Source organism: Leucoraja erinacea, chromosome 4 (assembly GCF_028641065.1).
Source record: "Leucoraja erinacea ecotype New England chromosome 4, Leri_hhj_1, whole genome shotgun sequence".
NCBI classification, from domain to species: domain Eukaryota; kingdom Metazoa; phylum Chordata; class Chondrichthyes; order Rajiformes; family Rajidae; genus Leucoraja; species Leucoraja erinaceus.
The window spans coordinates 45,857,367-45,880,424 of NC_073380.1; the positions used below are offsets into that span (position 1 = coordinate 45,857,367).

Below are 23,058 nucleotides of genomic sequence, written 5' to 3' on the forward strand. Positions count from 1 at the left end.
AGGTTTTGTTTCAAACATCCCCTGAAGTAACACCAAGAGAAAATCCAGAGAGATCTCAGCATAAAGTGAGAAATAAAACATTTTGCTCTGTTGTTTCACAATACTTGTAATTCAATGTGTAGGCAGGAACTGTAGTCTGAAGAAAGGTCTTGACCCGAAACGTCACCCATTCCTTTTCTCCAGTCCTGCTGAGTTACTCCAGCATTGTGTGTCTATCTTGCATGTGATTCAATGATTTGCAAAGAACTACAGAGCGATCTTTAAAGATCAATCAGTTCCACATACCTTACATTTTGTCTAAAGTAAAATATTCAGAAATATTTCAAAGTATCTTATTTTAATAACGGGTTTTGAACGTATGTCATCATCAATTAAATGTGCAAGAATTAAGTCATTTTACAATTCAAGCACACCAATATGGACTGAATGATAAAAAACATTTTCATAAATTAACCAGGAGAAAATGGACCTGCTTTGATTTATGTATATTATGCAGTGCTATACTTTCATTACATGCAATGCAACTTTTAAATAAGGAAATTAGCATTTCACAGCAGTTACTGGCTGTACAACAACTCTTTCATCTGCTATTTCTTTGACGTGAACAAAGATCGAGCAGATTAAAGCGCCCATTCTAGTTACCTTGTTAAAGGTTTGAGCAAGCTGTGGGACAAGTTAAATGTCATTTGTCTGCTTATTGTTCCCTTTTAATTGACCTACTTTCAAATCAGCTAATGAACTGAGGTTTAAAGAAATTCTGATCCTTTCAAAGTTGGAGAAAGGTTCAATAACAACCCAGAAAAAAAAACCCATACTTACCAGCTAGATAAATGAACTACATTCATTTAAAAAAAGTCAGAGTTTAGCCTTTACACTTTAGAGATACAGCGCAGATTCAGGCCCCTCTGCCCACCCAGCGATCACCCTATTCACTAACACTATCCTACACAAGTGGGACAATATTGCAGTTTTTACCTACGCCAACTAACCTACAAACCTGTAAGTCTTTGGAGTGTGGGAAGAAACCACAGCACCTGAAGGAAATCCTTAGTCACAAGGAGAATGTACAAACTCCATATAGATAGTACCCGTAGTCAGGATCAAACCGGCCTCTCTGGTGCTGCAAGGCAACAACTCTATCATTGCACCACTATGCTGCCCTAAAACATATGTATAGCACAGACATAGGTCCCTTAGCTCATGACATCTATACTGACCCACAACTACTTAGACTTTTCTTACACGTCTGTATCAATTCCATATCCCCCATATGCTTCTTAAATGTTCCAGCTTCCACTACCTCCTCTGTAGCTCCAGATACTAAGTGAAAACATTTAACCCTCAGATCAGGGGTGACAAGAAGACAGCGGGTTTTTTTTTTCCCAAAGGTCTTGCGAGCAGCGCAGCAGGGCGATGTAACTCGCAACGCGTGAACACAACGTGCAGCCATTGTGACGTCATCATGTCATCAGCCAAAGCCAGCGGTTGTGAAATTTTGAAGTTATTTGACATTTTCATAAATATCTTGGGAAATAAAGAATGAATTTTTCAGGTAAGACAATTTTTGGACTCCACCAGATAAAACTCTACAAGAATATGTAAAAATGTTAAGGTAATGGCGTCGTTTTTTGGAACAGATATGATTATACACACACATATATACAAGACTGGACCCTTTCACCCCCACCCCTCTCCAATCAACACTTCAAGTCAAGAGAGTTTATTGTTATGCGTCCCAATGAAATTCTTGTTTGCTGCAGCACAACGGAATAATGTAAGCATAAATACAGAACAGTTCAGTGTGTCTATATAGCATAGACCACACATATACACATAATTAACAGATAAAGTGCAATAGGCTGTTACATTTCAGAGTCTGTTTGTTGGCGAGTTTAATAGCCTGATGGCTGTGGGGAAGTAGGCTCCTGTACCTTCTAACCGATGGTAGTGGAGAGATGAGTGTGTGGCCAGGATGGTGTGGGTCCTTTTTGAGGCAGTGACTGCGATAGATCCCTTCGATAGTGGGGAGGTCAGAGCCGATGATGGACTGGGCAGTGGTCACAACTTTCTGCATTCTTTTCCGCTCCTGGACACTCAAGTTGCCGAACCAAGCCACGATGCAACCAGTCAGCATGATCTCTACTGTGCACCTGTAGAAGTTCGAGAGAGTCCTCTTTGACATACCGACTCTCTGTAATCTTCTCAGGAAGTAGAGGCGCTGATGTGCTTTCTTTATAATTGCATCAGTATGCTGGGACCAGGAAAGATCTTCTGAAATGTGCATGCCCAGGGATTTGAAGTTCTTGACCCTTTCCACCATCGTCCCGTTGATATAAACGGGATTGTGGGTCCCTATCCTACGCCTTCCAAAGTCCACAATCAGTTCCTTGGTTTTGCTGGTGTTGAAAGCCAGGTTATTGCGCTGGCACCATTTGGTCAATCGGTCGATCTCACTTCTATACTCTGACCCGTCGTCGGCGAACTTGATTATGGAGTTCGCATTGTGTCCGGCTACGCAGTCATGAGTATAGAGTGAGTAAAGCAGAGGGCTGATCACGCAGCCTTGAGGTACTCCCCCCACCCCCACCCCCGGAAACCACACGTTGGGGGAACAGACCCAACGGGTCTGCACTTGGTCTAGTACTATTAAATGCTACTACATTTAATTCTGGAACAAAAGGATTAGCATCCTTTCTACAGTCATGGAAAATTAAGCACAACATAGAAATATGAACACATTAATTTTATACAAATGTTAAAAAATGTACTACATACGGCATTTCAGAGTGAGTCTCCGGACTTCCTCAGGCATATCTAATGGGCCCAACGCCACCCAACATGTGCATTACCACAGCAAGAGTTTTGTCATTATTACAGTATTGCTTCACTTCTGAACACCAGAAGGTATTCTAATCAGCCCGCTTCTTCCCTCATGCTGCCAGCATCTCATACCTTACTGGACACAAGGCCTCCCTCACCTCTCCATTTCTCCAGTTGAAGAAAAACAAATCTCACAATTGAACCACCAACTGGCACACAAGGATGCTTTACAATTTGTCCCCTTCCATTTTATTGAGGAACCCTTACAATACTCACCAACGGCATCTCGCTCCATCCCCCACGAACACACGGCATGCTTAAATTAACACATTGTTCAATCAAAGCTACCTTCCTCTGCCTATAAGCTATTTCAGATTTTACTCCCTTTTCTCTCATCATAATTGGCACTAAACACTATTTGACTTACACTAGTACAGGTCTGATGGCATTGTTCATGTTACCATAGGCTGCGCGGCCCAGTAATTCTCGAAAACAGCTTTCTGCTAGAGTAGCTGGGTTCTCATCTTTATCAGCACTTCGTGGTAGTGATGGTGGATTGTTCTTGCTAAAAGGTGAAAGCAAAATACAGAAAAATATGTACAATTTATTTTTGCATTGTGGCACATTAGATTAATAATAAATGGATTAAACCAGATAGTCGGTAAAGCAAAAATCAATTTCATATGGAGGTCAGAGGTTTTAAAATCCTACACATCATAACAGCCAAGGATAGAGGACAGATCTGCAATTATTTTAGTCTAAACAGTAGTGCATGACTTTCTCCTTTCAACATCTTAATTCTTAGCCTTTCAAGTTCTCAGGAAAATCATGGCTCATTAAATAAATCTTGTACATGTTAGTAATACATTTAGTCCAATTATGTAGCAGATGCACAGGAATGTGTTATTGATATTTCTTCTGCTATAGCAAAACCAAAATAGGGTAATGTGACAAAGAAATGAATAGCAAGCAAAAACCATTGTTGTTTTGTTCTCCCGCTCCCTATACTTGCCTACACCACCTTCTACCATAATGTTTCTAACTAACGCCTCTTCTTCGTAAGAAGCCTACAGAAATTCGGTATTTCAGAAAGGTTGACTGGTTGAATCACATGGCCTGGTTCGGCTCCTGAATGCCCAAGAGTGAAGAAGACTACAAAAGGTTGTGAACACTGCCCAGTTCATCAAGGGTTCTGACCTCCCCACCATCGAAAGGATTTACTGGGGTCGCTGCCTCAAAAAAGCAACCAGCATCATCAGAGATCCACACCACCCTGGCCACACACTCAGTTCACTCCTGCCATTGGGAAGAAGGTACAGGAGCCTAAAAACTGTCATGTCAAGAACAGCTCCTCTACAGCCATTAGTCTATTAAACACGACAACCTAAACTAAAGTCTGAACAACATAGACTATTATTGTTTGTTTGTTTTACATGTGTACGTATGTGTATACGCACAAACAGAATATTTATTATTGTTTACAGTGTACTATGTTTACATATTCTGTTGTGCTGCTGCAAGAATTTCATTGTTCTATATGGGACATATGACAATAAAACACTCTTGACTCTAATGAACAACAACTGACCAGCAAACTGAAACAACTTCATTTCAGAATATGTACAATTCTCTGTTTATCTATATAATTAAAAGTCTCATCTTGACCACTTCCTGTCTGCGCTGTATATTGATTTTAGAAAAAAAACGCTACCCTATATTGCTATGATATTTGGCCACCTTACTCACAGTGCTCCTCCACTGAGGCAGCCACGAGGATTTTTCCGACCAAAGAAAAATAAAAAAGTTATGAGTGTTTAAAAAATATTGAGATCAGCTGATTGGTCCTCTCGCCTGTCAATCACCACCATGAAGGTAACGCCACACCCGGGGGGGGGGGGGGGGGCAGGATGCCTGGACACGAGTCAGTCACTCTGGAAGATCGCGAGGGAGAGTCCACGACTGTGATTCTAAGCTGTGAATCAACTGAACTGCGAGTTTGCAATGTACTTGCAATAAATGATTTGTTAGGTGGTTGAAATGCTATGAAATTGAAATTGCTGGCCTGCATACTGCTTGAAATGCTATGCAATTTGATTTGCTGGCCTGCACTTGGCTTGAAATGCTATGAAATTTGATTTGCTGGCCTGCACTCGGCTTGAAATGCTATGAAATTGAATTTGCTGGCCTGCACTCTGCTTGAAATGGAATTTCAAGGAATAGCCGTGAGTGAACTGCCAGCCCACCAGCCCTGAGTGACTGATCTGCCAGCCCACCAGCCTTGAGTAACTGAGCTGCCAGCCCACCAGCCCTGAGTGACTGAACTGCCAGCCCACAAGGCCGGAGTGGCTGAGCTGCCAGCCCACAAGGCCGGAGTGGCTGAGCTGCCAGCCCACAAGGCCGGAGTGACTGAGCTGCCAGCCTACAAGGCCGGAGTGGCTGAGCTGCCAGCCCACAAGGCCGGAGTGGCTGAGCTGCCAGCCTACAAGGCCCTGAGTGACTGAGCTGCCAGCCCACCGGCCCTGAGTCGCTGAGCTGCCAGCCCACCAGCCCCGAGTGATTATGCTGCCAGCCCACCAGGCCTGAGTGACTGAGCTGCCAGCCCAAGAATCCATTCGACCAACAATGTCCATACTAGCTCTCTGGAAACCAATCCCTTTGGCCCACAACACCCATACTAGCGCTCCAGAAAGCCACCCCCACCCCCCCCATTGGCCACCAATATTGGAATTGGTGGTGAGCTGGAATATTGCGTTGGGGGACCAGCCCTCCCGTGTGAACATGGGACCCAACGGGTCCCACTCAGTCTAGTACTTAACTAAAATCACTCCACTCCACCACATTCTTAACCTTGCTAAGGAGAATGAACAACATCCATTTGAACATGAAGCCCATCAACTTTAATGATTTCTCCCTAAAACTCCCTACAAAGTATTGAGCATCTTCTACAAGAAGAACTGTAATGGATCAAAGTTTCAGTTTTCTCCTCTTTACCTTGTTACTAAATCTCAATTTTCTCATTGCTCATTTATGCCTGAACAAAGCAGTTTAATCTTTGCTTGAAGGTAAAACAATATGTGGAATTTCAAAAGGGGAAAGAATCAAAAACAATGGTAATGCATGCATTTGCAAACTGTTCCTAAAAGTTGTGTAGAACAGGCACTGCAAGCAATTGTGACAATGCAAAAAAATCACTCATATTAGTAGCAGCAATGAAGTAAAAGTTCTCAAGAGGTCAGCTATTTAAAAAAGAAATTACATCAGATCAAACATGATTGTTGTGGTAAATTAAATACACAATAAAGGGCAAGGCCTTTTCTTGTATCCAATCCCAAACTTCATTTTAAAGGAGGGTTCAATGTCAAAACTCACTGTGCATTTCAGCTTAGAACTTCAAATGAACACTAGTTCAGGCATTAATATTTTTTTAAAGTTTAATAGATCAAATATATTTGACTACAACCAAAATCACTTTTCTGTTGTTTTGTTGTTTCTGTTGTCTTGTTCTCACCAGCCACACAATGACATTTACATTACAGCAGGCCCTGGTTGCAATGTTTGTTTTTTGTCTTTTGCCCCCAAAATTTGCCATTGGCTGATCACACAAGGTTAACTAATCTTTCTTTGGAGGTCAACAGGGATTGCAGGCAACGTGCAATGTTTCACATTTTAAAAGTTACCTTCCATTATAAAAAGAAAAGATGCTCAGACTTTAAATGATAACATAGGAATCCGTGCTCCAGTCACTGGGCATGACCTGTGTGACCAGCATATCTACTCAAACTTTCACAGTACAACTAAGAACAAAGGGGAGGGCATTTAAAACTGAGATGAGAAAAACTTTTTCACCCAGAGAGTAGTGAATTAGTGGAATTCTCTGCCACAGAAGGCAGTAGAGGCCAATTTACTGGATGAATTTAAAAGAGAGTTAGATAGAGCTCTGGGGGTGAGCGGAATCAAGAGATATGGGGAGAAGGCCGGCACGGGTTACTGATTGTGAATGATCAGCCATGATCACAATGAATAGCGGTACTGGCTCGAAGGGCCAAATGGTCTCCGTTGGCACCTATTTTCTATGTTTCTATGTAACTCTTCATTCTTCAAAACAAAAGCTGTTATAATTTATGAAAGTTGCAGAACAAAAATAGACCTGTTTCAAGGGTGTCTTTTCAGAAGTGAGTAAAACACGTTATGTATTTCTCAAATTACAAGCCAAATTTATAATAGTCCAGCATTTGACATAGTCCATCTAGCAGTTTTATGTTTCACCTGTATCCACCTATCCCTTGCCAGACATTGTCGCACACCATCTGTTTTCCAGCTTTCTTGATCTTACTACAACAGTCCGAAGGTCCAGACCAAAAACATCACCTTTCCCTGTTCTCCAGATATGCTACTTGACATGCTGAGCTACTCCAGCACTTTGCTTCCTTTAAAAAAGAATAAAACCAGCATCTGCAGCCCTCTGCGTCTCGCATTTACAATATCGTACTCAATGTATAACATGTCCAATTAAAGCACATGATTAATTCCCAGGAGATTTCACATTTGGAAAGTTATTTATAGAACCACATTGCTTGAGCTAGTTAGTTCCAGCAATACAGTTTCTACAGTGCATTCAGAAAGTGTTCAGATCCCTTCACTTTTTCCACATTTTGTTACGTTACAGCCTTATTCTAAAATGGATTGAATTCTTTTTTTGTTATTATCATCAATCTATATACAATACCTCATAATAAAAGTGAAAATAGGTTAAGAAAATTTTGCAAAGTAATTAAAAATAGATAACCTAAATATCACATATACTTAAGTATTCAGACCCTTTGCTACGACACTCAAAATTGAGCTTTGGTGCATCCTGTTTCCATTGATTATCCTTGAGATGTTTCTACAACCTGATTGGAGTCCACCAGTGGTAAATTAAATTGATTATACATGATTTGGAAAGGCACACACCCGTCTATACAAGGTCCCGCAGTTTGACAGTGCATGTCAGAACAAAAACCAAGCCATGAAGACAAAGGAATTGATTGTGTCGAGACACAGATGTGGGGAAGGGTATAAAACAACTTCTGCAACATTGCAGGTCCCAAAGAGCACAGTGGTCTCCGTCATTCTTAAATGAAACCACTAGGACTCTTCATAGAGCTGGTGAACTCTTTGGCCTGAATGCCAAGTGTCACATCTGGAGGAAACCAGGCACCGCTCATCACCTGGTCAATACCATACCTACGGTGAAGCATGGTGGTGGCAGCATCATGCTGTGGGGATGTTTTTCAGCGGCAGGAACTGGGAGACTAGTTGGGATCGAGGGAAACATGAACGGAGCAAGTACAGAGAGATCCTTGATGAAAACCTGCTCCAGCGCCTTCTGGACCTCAGACTGGGGCGGAGGTTCACCTTCCAACAGGACAACGACCCGAAGCACTCAGCCAAGACAACACAGGAGTGGCTTTGTGACAAGTCTGTGAATGTCCTTGAGTGGCCCAGCCAGAGCCCGGACTTGAACCTGATCAAACATGTCTGGAGGGACCTGAAAATAGCTTTGCATCGTAGCTCCCCATCCAACCTGACAGAGCTTGAGAAGATCTGCAGAGAAGAATGGGAGAAATTACCCAAATACAGGTGTGCCAAGCTTGTAGCGTCATACCCAAGAAGACTTGGGGCTGTAATCGCTGCCAAAGGTGCCTCAACAAAGTACTGAGTAAAGGGTCTGAATACTTATGTAAATGTGAAATTTCTGCTATTTATTTTTAATTACTTTGCAAAAATTTCAAAATGCGTTTTTGCTTTTTTATTATGGGGTATTTTATATAGATTGATGATTAAAAAAATGAATTTAATCCATTTTAGAAGGGGTCTGAATATTTTCTGGATGCACTGTATGTTGCAACTGTTCCCAGTCGTAGGGAAGCCTACTGAAAAAATAAAATTACCAATTTCAAAAACAGCATTCTCTGGTTGACGGAAATCAGTTAAAAATCAAACCAAGCTATTTTAATGGTTGACGAGCTTTGTCCCTCCCCCACACTAGTCATCATACAAGTTTCACGGTTTTCCTGCCCCTCCCCTATCCTAGTGTCGTACTAGTTTAACTGTCATCCTGCTAAGTTTCACTGTATCACTATCACCTTCTCCACAGGCAACAAATGGACCATGGCAGGCTCCACCTTACCTTGATCATCTTTGCTTCTTGCATTTCTTTCATTTGTTTGTTCTAAATACCTTCTATATTACTAATTTCCCTCTCCCCTGACTCAGTCATAAGAAGGGTCGCTAACCGAAACATCACATATTTCTTTGCTCCAGAAATGCTGCCTGACCCGCTGAGTTCCTCCAGCTTTTTGTGTCTATCTTCAGTTTGAATGAATGAATAAGTTTATTGGCCAAGAATTCACATACAAAGAATTTGCCTTGGTGCTCCCCCCACAAGTGACAACATGATATACAGTGACAGTTAGGAATGACACATAAAACATTAAACATTAATAATAAAACATTATTGACTGAACGTAAATTAAATGAAATACCAGAGCAAAAGGAGGCTACAGATTTTTGGTTATTGAGTAGAGTTACTACTTGTGAAAAAAAGCAGTTTTTATTTCTGGTCCGCCCGGGGAGAGGGGGTGTGCTGCCCGGGGGAGAGGGGGTTGTGCGGCCTGGGGGAGAGGGGGTTGTGCGGCCTGGGGGAGAGGGGGTTGTGCGGCCCTGGGCAGCGGGGGAGAAGGGGGTGTGTGACTCGGGTTGAGGGGGGTGTGCTGCCCGGTGTGAGGGGGTGTGCGGCCTGGGGTGAGGGGTGTGTGCGGCCCCGGGGCAGTGGGGAGAAGGGGTGTGCAGGTGGGCCCGGGGAGAGGGGAGTGTGCGACCCGGGGCAGCGGGGAGAGGGGAGTGGTGTGGCCCAGGGCAGCGGGGAGAGGGGGGTGGGGGGGGGAGACATTGTAGTGGGGGGGGGCGAGGGAGTGGGGGGGGGGGGGGGGGGAGGGTGGGAGTTGGGGGTGGGATTGGGCCTAGTGGGTGTGAAGTTGCGGGGAGGTTTAAAATGTTTCTTATTTACTGTCCCTTGTCTAGACTGAAATACAGTTCATCATTGGATATAAAAATCAGAATAAATATAATTGTGTGTGTTATATGATTATATACATTTATATCACATTCATGTATGTGTGTTTATAAACATTTTATTCTTTAACAAGAATTAACAGAAGTATGAACTAACAGAATTATGAATCTAATCCTATATCACGCACAAAAACTGTTCCCCCGCAATGTTAATTACCCTGCGAGTCGGGTCGGGTCGGTTCCGGTTAATACAAAATCAACTCAAACACTGCTTGTGAGCCATTTAAAAAGAAATGATTTAAAAAACATTAAAAAAGACAATTACCAGTCAAATTTTATTCTTGACAAGAATTAACAGAAGTATGAACTGACAGAATTATGAATCTAACCCTATATCACACACAAACTGTTGCCCCGCAACGTTGATTACACTGCGTCGGGTCGGGTCAGGTAGGTTCCAGTTACTAAAATGGGCGGGGAAAAATGCCCAGGATCCCCTCCGTAGCGTACTACACATCAGCCCATTGCATTTCGCAGGAGTAGGCTATCTTGCTCCGCTATAGGATCTTTGGTACAATCAGTCTGAAGAAGGGCCCCAACCCAAATCATCTCCTATCCAGAGATGCTGTATTTACAAACCAAACTTGCCTTCCCTTTTAATGGGAAACTGGAACTGGAAGAGCCTTCAAAGATTTTCACAGCACTCTAATTCCCCTCTGGTTGTAGACTTACCTGTTAAGCTCATCTGTTGTTTGCATGTTGAAAAGAAGTGAAGGAACAATCTTATCCATGTGTTGAGGCTCCCAGATTATGGTCTGCAGCTCATCATTCACAGTTTTCCGTACAACTCCTTGAATACCCTTAATGCCTGCAATCCTGATCCTGTCAGCAAAAGCAGAGTTTATCCTTTCAACAACCATCCATTATTAAACTTTTTAACTTTAACAAACCTCTCAACTAAACGCCTCTCCTATTTGGATTAATGCCATAGATTGTACTGAATATTCTATCAAAATGTTAACAAACAAAGATAGACAAAAGGTCCCATTGCATTTTTTGCACTCTATGCCATCCAATTACAAAACGTAAGATGCCACATTTTTTTCAGAACAAATCATAGTTCTCCTATTTCAATATAGACAGTAAATGGCAAAGCCCTGGAGAGTGCTGCAGAACAGAGAGATCTGGGAGTACAAGTGCATGGTTCCCTGAAAGTAGCACATCAGGTGAAGGCGATGTAGGATGAAAACAACCCATGCTCCAAAAATGAATTTTCTTTGTTAATGTTATGATTATTGCCGATGATATTCCAGCTGTGGTTGTCTATCTAGATTTTATATTGGCACAAACAATGGATATTTAAATCTCTGTTGTTTGAACAGTGTTATGTTACAAAGGACTTCAGTTGTCTGGGATTCTATAAAATATCTTCACTGCTTAAAAATAAACCACATGTTTCAACACCACCAAATGACAGAATTGCAATTTTAAATAAGTGGTAATTTCTGCCTTTCACATTGTCACACTGGCATTGCCAAGGGCTTTGGATTTCCAAACAGTTGGTGGAATGAGATTTACAAAAGAAGTGTGTGAGGGGAAAATTCAGAGCAATAAGCTCACTACCATGTGCAAGTACACTCATATGGTTGCAGAATTCTAGCTTCAGCAGCACACAGAATGATTATAACCAAAATGAGCAACAATAACGTCGCAAGTACATCTTTTATTCTCTGTGCCCAATAATCACAATACATTTAGACCCACTAAATTACATTATTCTCTTTTGCCCAGCAATGCCAGAAAAGTAATTTTATCATTTCATTCAGGTAGTATCATCTATATTTGTCCCTTTCAGGTTCAAATAAAAATACTGGAATATTTGTTCAAAAAATGACAAAAGACATCTTATTTAGCGTGTGAAATCCAGACAAGAGCCTCACACTGCAGTTAGTTAACAAAAAGTATCAGAATTCTTTGTAAGCCAGACCCCTTTTTAGACTAATCTAATCTTAAATCAATGAGGTATTTGAAGGGTGATTAATTAAGAAAACTGTTTTAACTACGGTACTTTTCATTAACCATCCAAAATTTCATTAACCGTCCACAACTCCCGCTAAGCTACTCCAGCATTTTGTGTCTATCTATTATTTGTCCTCGCCGTTTGCTTATGAAGGAAAGTAATCTGATATAACCATGGTTGGTATGGAAGGTGTTCCAGATGTAGGTGGGAAGGGACTACAGAAGGAGATACAGGTCTTGTGGTTCACAAATACTATAAATCAGTTTCTAACCATCTTGTACAACAATATGAGAAGTGGTTGGCAGACAGGAAACAAAGAGTAGGGATTAACGGGTCCCTTTCAGAATGGCAGGCAGTGACTAGTGGGGTACCGCAAGAGAATGCAGGGTGACTTGGACAGGTTGGGGGAGTGGGCAGATGTATGGCAGATGAAGTTTAATGCGGATAAATGTGAGGTTATCCACTTTGGTAGCAAAAACAGGAAGGCAGATTACTATCTAAATGGCGTCAAGTTGGGAAAAGGAGAAGTACAATGGGATCTGGAGGTCCTTGTACATCAGTCTATGAACGTAAACATGCAGGTACAGCAGGCAGTGATGAAAGAAAATGGCATGTTGGCCTTTATAACAAGAGGAATCGAATATAGGAGCAAAGAGGCCCTTCAGATGTTGTACAGAGCCCTAGTGAGACCACACCTGGAGTATTGTGTGCAGTTTTGGTCCCCTAATTTGAGGAAGGCCATTCTTGCTATTGAGGGAGTGCAGCGTAGGTTTTCAAGGTTAATTCCCGAGATGGCAGGACTGTCATATGCTGAGAGAATGGAGCAGCTGGGCTTGTACACTCTGGAGTTTAGAAGGATGAGAGGAAAATCTCATTGAAACATATAAGATTGTTAAGGGCTTGGACACACTAGAGGCAGGAAACATGTTCCCGATGTTGGGGGAGTCCAGAACCAGGGGCCACAGTTTAAGAATAAGGAGTAAGCCATTTAGAACGGAGACGAGGAAACACTTTTTCTCACAGAACATGGTGAGTCTGTAGAATTCTCTGCCTCAGAGGGCGATGGAGGCAGGTTCTCTGGATGCTTTCAAGAGAGAGCTAGATAGGGCTCTTAAAAATAACAGAGTCAGGGGATATGGGGAGAAGGCAGGAACGGGGTACTGATTGGGGATGATCAGCCATGATCACATTGAATGGCGGTGCTGGCTCGAATGCCAAATCGCCTACTGCTGCACCTATTGTCTATTTCTAATATATCATCAGTTGACTCAACCGTGGATACAGTAATCTTGAGCAAAACAGTACTGAAGGAACCCAGTGGACCAAGCAGCAATCTAAAGGAGGATCCTGACCCACGTGCAATATCTTTTCCCTCCACAAATGCCCCACTGAGATCCTCCAGCACTTTGTGTCTGGCACAAAAACTAAATCCAAAACAATCCTACACACAATCAAAAAAAAGACACATGCTGGAAATGATTAGCTTGTAATGTGGATTAAGATTACTTTTGAGTCACTGACCATCAGCTTCCAAATTAAATATGTGCAGTCACTGACAAGCTTTACATATTATATGCACCGAACCGAACAAAAATAGAAACATTGCTACTGAAACACGGCTTGCGTCATCCGAATACTTTCCTGCAATAATTAGCACATGTTCAGGGTTTAAATTATCACCCTTACTCGCAGAAATTTCAAGTTTTGAGCGATTTATTTAAAAAAAAAACTGGGATGTAGCTCTTGCTATCAGTTGTGTGAAGGCGTTATGTGAAAACCTGTCTCCATTAATCAGATCAAGAGTTATTTGATTCAGAATGCCATCTGTAAAGTATGTGGGGAAAAAAAAACATATTTTTGGATCTTTGAGCACCTTCTGTAACAAAATAACTGCAATGCAAATCAATTTGATAACAATTTTATAATAATGAAAAGAAAAAACAAATTTAGGACAGCCTTTTGTACTCACTTGGTCTTGGTATCCAGATCATCAATAGAAGAATGGCACATTGCACTGAATCGAGACACAAAGAAATCGTAGCGTCTATGGTATGAAGCAGTGTCTTCCTCAATATTTGCAAACTTGACAAACTAGGAGAAAATGCAAACTGTTAAAATGCAATTCCCAGCTGCAACAATGCATTTAGAGCATTGCTGATTGCTGAAGTAATCTGGATCAATGGCAAGATTTAAAGGCTAGTTTCATTCAATGTTCAGAAAGTATCAAGTCAAAGAGATAAGCACAAGAACCATTACTGTCACAAGCACAAAAAACATTAATGTCTATCGTGGATAAACTGGATGAATCCCAAGTAAAGGGTCTGTCCCACTGCAGGAACCTAATTTGCGAGTTTAGAAGATTTTGCCCTCGACTCATACTCGCAGCATGGTTCGACACGTGGTCCTAGGAGGTCTATGTAACTCTCCTTCATGCTCGATAGTAGTCCCCGCATACTCAAAGCCTCAGTTTGGTCGAGGCGTATTTTTTTAGCATGCTGAAACGTTTTTTTAAGCATGCTGAAGAGTAAAAAAAGGTCGGTATGGAAAAAAAAACACGATATTTTTTTTACTCGTAGGTTTAGTCGAAGTAGGTCGTAGTAGGTCGACATGTTATTCGAAGGTAATCGAAGGCAATCAAATGTAATCGAAGGTAGTCATGGATAGTGTTTGTATGGTTGAAGGTAGTCGAAGGTGGTCGTCTTCACGCTCCACTATTCGGTGTCCAATTTTCCTGAAGCTAGTCTTCAACATGGTCGAAGGAGATCGAAGGAGGTCTTCTACATATGCATAGGAGGTTCTCTACATAGTCAAAGGAGGTCGTAGGAGGTGTTCTACCTCGGCGATACAACACAACCAAGACACTTTTTTAAACTTTCCCAAACTCGCAAATTAGGTCACCGCAGTGGGACAGGACCTTAAGAGGTTAACATTACTCAATCATACTCATTGGGAACCACCAAACTATTACTCTTTTAAGTCTGTGCCCAATTTCCCCAAAGCAATGTTAAAGACCTGTTGACAGTTGGGGGGGGGGCAGCTCAGTGGTGAAGTTGCTACCCCTGGGGGTACCCCCAGAGACCTGAGTTTGATCCTGACTATGGGTGTGCAGTCTGTAAGGATTTTGTATGTTCTCTCTGTGACTACATGGGTTTTCCCCGGATGCTACAATTTCCTCCAACACTCCAAAGATGTACAGGTTTGTAGGTTAATTGGCTTCTGTAAAATTGTAAAATGTCGCTAATGTGTAGGATGGTATTAACGTACGGGGTGATCGCACGGTGGGCCTGTTTCCATACTGTATCTCTAAAGTCCAAAGGTCGCATCTTCAGAAGGTCTTTTCAACTACGTTTAAATGTCTCTATTGCTCAGAGAAATCCAGCCCCTTGGCACGAAACCTTACAACGCGTAAATTTTCAATCCTTCCAACAGATGCACTGCAGCTGGCTGGCGTCTCACTGAAACTGGCTAAGTAATTTGTGCAATCTGGTTCAATTATTAGTTGCAATTTCAACATATGGTACAGACAAGCATTTATCAACTCCATTCTTAACATAATAAATGTAATTCCTGGATTGAACTTGGAGTTCCATTATTTGTATTTTTGCAAATCATTACAAGGGTATTTAAAACGGATAACTATAACTATTCTGATTGTTGAGAATCAAGCACACAATCTCCACATTTAATGCTCTCAATTACATTTTTAAAATTCCAAACAGTATAACCAAATGTGGTTCATTGTTCAAAAGTAATTCTGTTTTTTAAAACGTGTTGTTTTATGAAAGCATTAATTAGCATTTTGCATGAAAGGTTATAATTTCTTCCAAAATTTTCAATGGCTGTTGCAATCAATTTGAGAATGACACCTCAATCTGCACAAAGGCTGGGCCTCAGCAGTGGAGAGGTAATAATCAACATTCTCACAATCTCCAGAATCTCTTAAATGTTGATGATTGGCATTGGATGTCTGCTACTCGAGTCTGGGAATTGCAGCAGGCTCATTATCAATTTATTGGTAAAAATAATGAGCTTATTTAATTTGAAGCTTACTTCACGAGGAAAATATATATATACGGTAGGATGCAACATTAAAATAACCCCAACATTTAAACCCTGCCCAATTAGCCATCTTTACACTCGAGTGCAGTTCTGGTGTGAATGTTAAATGGACCAGTGAAACAAAAAGTGGCATTTACAACATCAAATAGTTATTTACAATATTCAATGAAGTAACCAACATATAGTTTCGCAAACTTAGGAGGCACACTGATTTGTAAATTAGGTACAGAAAGCACCAACATGTAAGCCAAGAGTTTTTAAATCCCAGTGTGATCTGTTTATGTTATCTAAAGTTCAAAAATCGAGTGATACAATGTGGGGTCAAGTCCTTCGGCCCCACTTGCCCACACCAACCAACTTGGCCCATCTGCCTGCATTTGGCCCATATCCCTCTAAACCTGTCCTATCCATGTACCTGCCCAAATGTTTCTTAAACGGTGCAATAGTGTCCGCCACATGTTAATCTTCCCAAAATGCAACACCTCACATTTCTCTGTATTAAATTCCATCAACCATTCCTCAGCCCACCTGGCCAATCAATTAAGATCCTGCTGCAATTTTTCACAACCATCTTCACTATCTGCAAAACCACCCACTTTTGTATCATCTGCAAACTTGCTAACCTTGCCATGTATGTTCTCATCCAAATCATTGATATAGATGACAAACAGTAACGGGCTCAGCACCGAACCCTGAGGCACACCAGTAGTCACAGGCCTTCAATCTGAAAACCAACTTCCACCATCACCCTCCCATTCCTTCCATGAAGCCAATTGTATATCCATTCAGCTATCTCATGAAATCCTACCTTCCCGAGCAGACCACCATGTAGAACCTTGTTGAAATCCAAATATACAACGTCTTGAGCTCTACCTTGACCAACCTTTTTGGTCACATCATCAAAAAGATTTGAGAGACATGACCTTCCACCTACAAAACCATGCTGACTATCCCTGATTAATGTTCAACTGCACTACAATTATCAGATGTAAAAAAAATAAGATTGACAGATTTAACCAATGCGTCAGTGACAAATACAAATCGATCTTGCAAATAATTAGTGTTCTGAATAATGGATATGGCTTTTTATACATCTATGAAAACATCAAGCATCACAAGATATAAGAGGTTCAAGATCGTTGTGCTTTTAGTTGAAATTCCATTATGATATACGGTGTGTATGGCTGGAAACTAAAATATTTTAGGAATGCAAATCCCCTGTATATGTACATATAAAATTCTTAAGAGTACTGGACAGGGTAGATGGAGGAAAAATGTTCTCGATGTTGGGAAAGTCCAGAACCAGGGGTCACAGTTTAAGAATAAGGGGTAGACCATTTAGGACCGAGATGAGGAAAACCTTTTTCACCTGGAGAGTTGTGAATCTGTGGAATTCTCCGCCACAGAAGGCAATGGAGGCCAATTCACTGTATGTTTTCAAGAGAGAGTCAGATTTACCTTTCAGGGATAATGGAATCAAGGGATATGAGGAGAAAGCAGGGTACTGATTCTGGATGATCAGCCATGATCATAGTGAATGTCAGTGCTGGCTTGAAGGGCAAAATGGCCTACTATTTTCTATGTTTCTAAGAGCTCTGTACGCAGTTTCTGACACTTTGCAGCATCCTTACCTACGAAAGGCATCAATAGCAGACAGGCCATGAATTGCATAAAAAACACGTATTAACCATGTTCTGCTGAGACTTAGCAAAATGGCATTTGGTAAAAGTGCAGAGAGTTACACCAGTTATGAGGGATGTGAACTGTGCCCATCGGAATGCAGTGGCAGGAGCTACAGATCAGTAGTGGAAACAATGGCACAATTGCCATTTCTGCATGCTTGATCCCTGTCGGCATTTTGGAATTCTGCTCTGTGTGAAACTGTGGGACTAACGGATCTGTTCTTCCATTTTGCCTTTCAACAAGGGTAGCACTTCATTCTGTGGGAATCAAACCTTACTCCAGTGAATGTACCCTTCAGAGCTAGGTTGAGAGAGCTGCGAATCGGTGGAACTCTACCACAGAAGGTAATGGAGGCCAATTCACTGGATGCTTTCAAGAGAGATAGCTTTTAGGGCTAACACAATCAAGGGATAGGGGGAAAAATGCCAGAACAGGGTACTGATTTTGGATGATCAGCCACGATCATATTGAATGGCCTCCTCCTGCACCTATTTTTTTCTATGTGTTTTCCATGTCTGGAGAAGGGTCTCACCCCTGAAACGTCGCCCATTCCTTCTCTCCAGAGAAGCTTCCTGCTGCAGTTACTCCAGCTTTTTGTGCTATCTTCGGTTTAAACCAGCATCTGCAGTTCCTTTGTAGTAACATTGACTTTGCAGTAACATTGACTTCTCCAACTTCAGATAGCCCTTGCTTTCTCTCTCCATCCCTTTCCAAGTTCTCCCACTGTCTCCGACTACATTCTATCTTTGTCCCGCCCTGTCCCCCGATATCAGTTTGAAGAAGGGTCTTGACCCTCACTGCTGAGTTACTCCAGCATTTTGTGTCTATCTGTAGTTCCTTCCTACGCATTTCTGTAAGGCGAGGGGGTGGGGGAGGGGGGTGTTAAGATTTAATAGGGTCCCGAGGGTTAACTTTTTCACACGAAGGTGAATGGGACGAGCTGTCGGAGGAAATAGTTGTGGTGGATATTTTGTATCGTTTAAGAAACATTTAGATAGGTATGTGAATAGGACAAGTTTAGAGGGATATGGACTAAATGCAAGAAGATGGGACAAGTTGGTCGTTTCTGGGAGTTTTATAATATTTTCAAAGGATGTTCAATACATCCAGAGTGTGAAAATTAATAAACTACAGCAACATAATGTTAATCAGTTTCTGCAAAGACTATATTGCTCCATTGGCAAAGAAAAACAGGACACTATGCAGTCTCCGCTTTAAGTGAGACAGTAGCAGACAGTGCTGGTGCCTCAGTTCCAGTGGCCTGGGTTCAATCTTGATGCGGTCTGCATGGCGTTTACATGTTGGGTCAATTAAGCAGCACAAAGACAGGCCCTTCAGCCCCACAAGTCAGCAGCACATAGAAAATCTAAAACAAGTGTTGGATGCAGAGCCTGGCGGGTGAAAGGCAAGGACCAGGAGAACTCTATTGAGTCTGACGAAGTCTCAACCCAAAAGTCACCTATCCATGTCTGAATGGGTCAAAACGGCATCATATCTCCTTTTCTGTTGAGATATATTATTTCCCTAAACTTACTTAGTTGATTGAGAAACACAAAATGTTCAATATTGTAACATTTTAGAAGTTCCTAAAGAGTCCAATATAAAAATTATACTTTAACACTAAAACAGCTTGATCACTGCAATATTGCTGAAAAATAATTTAAATGGCAGTCCTAATGGCTGTATTGATGGTTATAGTCAAATACACATGCATTTTGTGCGTGCAGTATATTATCGAAGCACTCCCACTGCAAAATCAGAGCGGTTAGTTTAAATACTTAATTTACTTTTCTAAAATGGTTAAGGGAGGTAATTTAAAAAAAAAATGGCCTTTTCGGCTCTCCAGAGATTCTGATATGTCCTGCTGAGTTACTTCAGCATTTGATGTCTATCTTCTAATTATTTGAATGTACAGTTATTACTTAATCTGCCCAAAATATTACTCCACTGAAAATGTGCGCAATTTATAATTTTCCAATTTTACTGAAATATCATTCTCCTGGTGTTTTAAATAAAATAATATGTGCTTTTATTGAAATAGAAAGAGACAAATATTAAAGAAAATGCAAACAAGAGAAAAGATGAGATTTGGTTAGGAGGTAGGAAAGGACAAGAGGTACGTGACTAGTGGGATGTGATTAATGACATATCTTAGGAAACCACACTAGACCATTTGTTCTTCACAATTATTTATAATTGGTGTTGAAGAAACTACATGGAGCCTTATAATTAAATCTACTGACAATACCAAGTTAGATGGCAAAGTCACGTGGATGGAAATTGTAACTGGCAATGGGATATTGGGATTAAATGACTGGGTAGAGCTCTGGTTGATGGAGGTGGGTGTGGATAAGTGCAAGGTTACCTACTCTGTCTAAGATAGATGGATCAGAGTGTTCTCTGAATGATCAGAAGTGAACTACTTTGGGAGAGTAATGGTCAATTTAATTTGTAATAGGGAAGTTAGAAGCAAAAAAAATAATAGGTCATTTGGCTCTTTGAACGTGATCCATATTCTATCCCTCATCCAAATCATTGATATTGAATAGCTGAGGCCAAGTAATAACCCCTGCAGTATCCCACTATTTACACAAGAAAACAGGAGTAGACCATCGGGAACTTCAAGCCTGTGCCACCATTTAATATGATCATGGCTGGATCCATGCTGTGCCATTTCCCCTTACCCCTCCATTCTGTAATCTATTAAATATTTATCCACCTCCACTTCAAATTATTTCTAATGCTTCAATTTCCACCACTAACCAGGGTGAAGAATTCCAGAGATTCACCACCCTCTGCGAAAATAAATGTCTGCATATCTCAGTTATAAAGGAACGGCCCAATACTTTGTAGTTATGCTGTTCGAGACTCTCCCATGAGTGAAAGCATCCCTACATCTACCCAGGACTTTCAGAAGGCTTTCGACAAGGTCCCACATAAGAGATTAGTATACAAACTTAAAGCACACGGTATTGGGGGTTCAGTATTGATGTGGATAGAGAACTGGCTGGCAGACAGGAAGCAAAGAGTAGGAGTAAACGGGTCCTTTTCACAATGACAGGCAGTGACTAGTGGGGTACCACAAGGCTCAGTGCTGGGACCCCAGCTATTTACAATATATATTAATGATTTGGACGAGGGAATTGAATGCAACATCTCCAAGTTTGCGGATGACACGAAGCTGGGGGGCAGTGTTAGCTGTGAGGAGGATGCTAGGAGGCTGCAAGGTGACTTGGATAGGCTGGGTGAGTGGGCAAATGCATGGCAGATGCAGTATAATGTGGATAAATGTGAGGTTATCCACTTTGGTGGCAAAAACAGGAAAGTAGACTATTATCTGAATGGTCACCGATTAGGAAAAGGGGAGATGCAACGAGACCTGGGTGTCATGGTACACCAGTCTTTAAAAGTAGGCATGCAGATGCAGCAGGCAGTGAAGAAAGTGAATGGTATGTTAGCATTCATAGCAAAAGGATTTGAGTATAGGAGCAGGGAGGTTCTACTGCAGTTCTACAGGGTCTTGGTGAGACCACACCTGGAGTATTGCATACAGTTTTGGTCTGAGGAAATCTGAGGAAAGACATTCTTGCCATAGAGGGAGTACAGAGAAGGTTCACCAGACTGATTCCTGGGATGTCAGGACTTTCATATGAAGAAAGACTGGATAAACTAGGCTTGTACTCGCTAGAATTTAGAAGATTGAGGGGGGATCTTATAGAAACTTACAAAATTCATAAGGGGTTGGACAGGCTAGATGCAGGAAGATTGTTCCCAATGTTGGGGAAGTCCAGAACAAGGGGTCACAGTTTAAGGATAAGGGGGAAATCTTTTAGGACCGAGATGAGGAAAAAAAAATTCACACAGAGAGTGGTGAATCTCTGGAATTCTCTGCAATAGAAGGTAGTTGAGGCCAGTTCATTGGCTATATTTAAGAGGGAGTTAGATGTGGCCCTTGTTGCTAAAGGGATCAGGGAGTATAGAGAGAAGGCAGGTACAGGATACCGAGTTGGATGATCAGCCATGATCATATTGAATGGCGGTGCAGGCTCGAAGGGCCGAATGGCCTACTCCTGCACCTATTTTCTATGTTTCTATGCTTCTAAGTCCTCACAGAATATTGCATAGTTGAACAAGGTCACTTCTTATTTTTTCTAAACTCCAAGGAATACAGGCTCAAAATATTTAGGCTCTCTTGATAGGTCAACACTCTCATTCCAGGATGTTATAGCAAAATAGATGAAGGGGGAGCAATGGGTATTATGCATTTGGACATTAAGAAAGCTTTATACAAAAGATTTTGCACAATAAAAGTAAATGGGATTAACGAGATGCTCATAAGAATAGAATAGTTTGGATGGCATGAAACAGTAGGGAAGCAGATGGCTCCTTTGTCGAGTGTATAAAATCATGGGAGGAATTGATTGGGTAGATGCACAAAGTATTTTGCGCAGAGTAGGGGAATCAAGGACCAGAGGACATTAAACGCTTTAATAGGAATCTGAGGGTTAACCTTTTCATACAAAGACTGGTGAGTGCATGGAACGAAGCTTTCAGAGGAGGTAGTTGAGACAGAGACTATCACCACACTTAAGAAACAGTTATTCATGTATAGCTGTATGACTATGGCAGGCAGTGACTAGTTTAGTTTAGAGATACAGTGCAGAAACAGGCTCTTCGGCCCACTGAGTCTGCACTGATCAGCAATCCCCGCACACTAACACTATCCTTCTTACACGGAGTAGGGACAATTTTACAAAGCGAATTAGCCTGCAAACCTGCACGTCTTTGGAGTATGGGTAGAAACTTGAGATCCTGGAGAAAACCCACGCAGGTCACGGGGAGAACATACAAACTCTGTACAGACAAGTACCTGTAGATATGATCAAACCCGGGACTTTGGCACTGTAAGGCAGCAACTGATATAATAACATGGTGCATTGCCAAGTCTAGGAACAACATAAGTCTGATTGGACCTTGAGAATCATGCTTCACGTCGATTTGGACAGTTGAGGAACTAATCAGGTACATGGTAGATGAAGGGCAATGCAAATACATTTAGTGAGGCGAGACCTGGGTGTCCTTTGTCACTCAAAGCAAACAAATGCAGCAGGGGATTAAAAAAGCAAATTGTACGCAGGTCTTCATAGTAAGCTGCTTAGAGAAGAGCAAAGACACTGTACTGCAATTGTACAAGTGAGGTGGTAGATTTGGTTTCCTTGAGGAAGAATGTTCTTATTTTGAAGGAAACTCAGTGAAGGCTGAATGTGCGCGATTCCTCGGAGTGCAAGACTGATGTATGGAGAGAGATTAGATCTAGTTGGTTTATAGCAAATAGATTCCAGAAATCCGAGAGGATCTCTCATTAAAGTTACACAATTCTGATAGAACTGGACTGATTAGATGCATCATTCCATTGGTAG

General features: G+C 41.5%; 1 protein-coding gene across 1 annotated transcript in view; it reads right to left on the bottom strand.

Moving 5' to 3' along the window:
* LOC129696341 (protein EFR3 homolog A-like) overlaps nt 1-23,058 on the bottom strand; it is a 115,767-nt gene that overhangs the window by 56,219 nt on the left and 36,490 nt on the right. The window contains exons 6-8 of the mRNA XM_055634160.1: nt 13,866-13,987; nt 10,609-10,758; nt 3,248-3,385 (exon numbers count right to left, since the gene is read on the bottom strand). Coding sequence (XP_055490135.1) covers nt 3,248-3,385; nt 10,609-10,758; nt 13,866-13,987 — 410 coding nt within the window. The remainder of the gene's footprint in view (nt 1-3,247; nt 3,386-10,608; nt 10,759-13,865; nt 13,988-23,058) is intronic.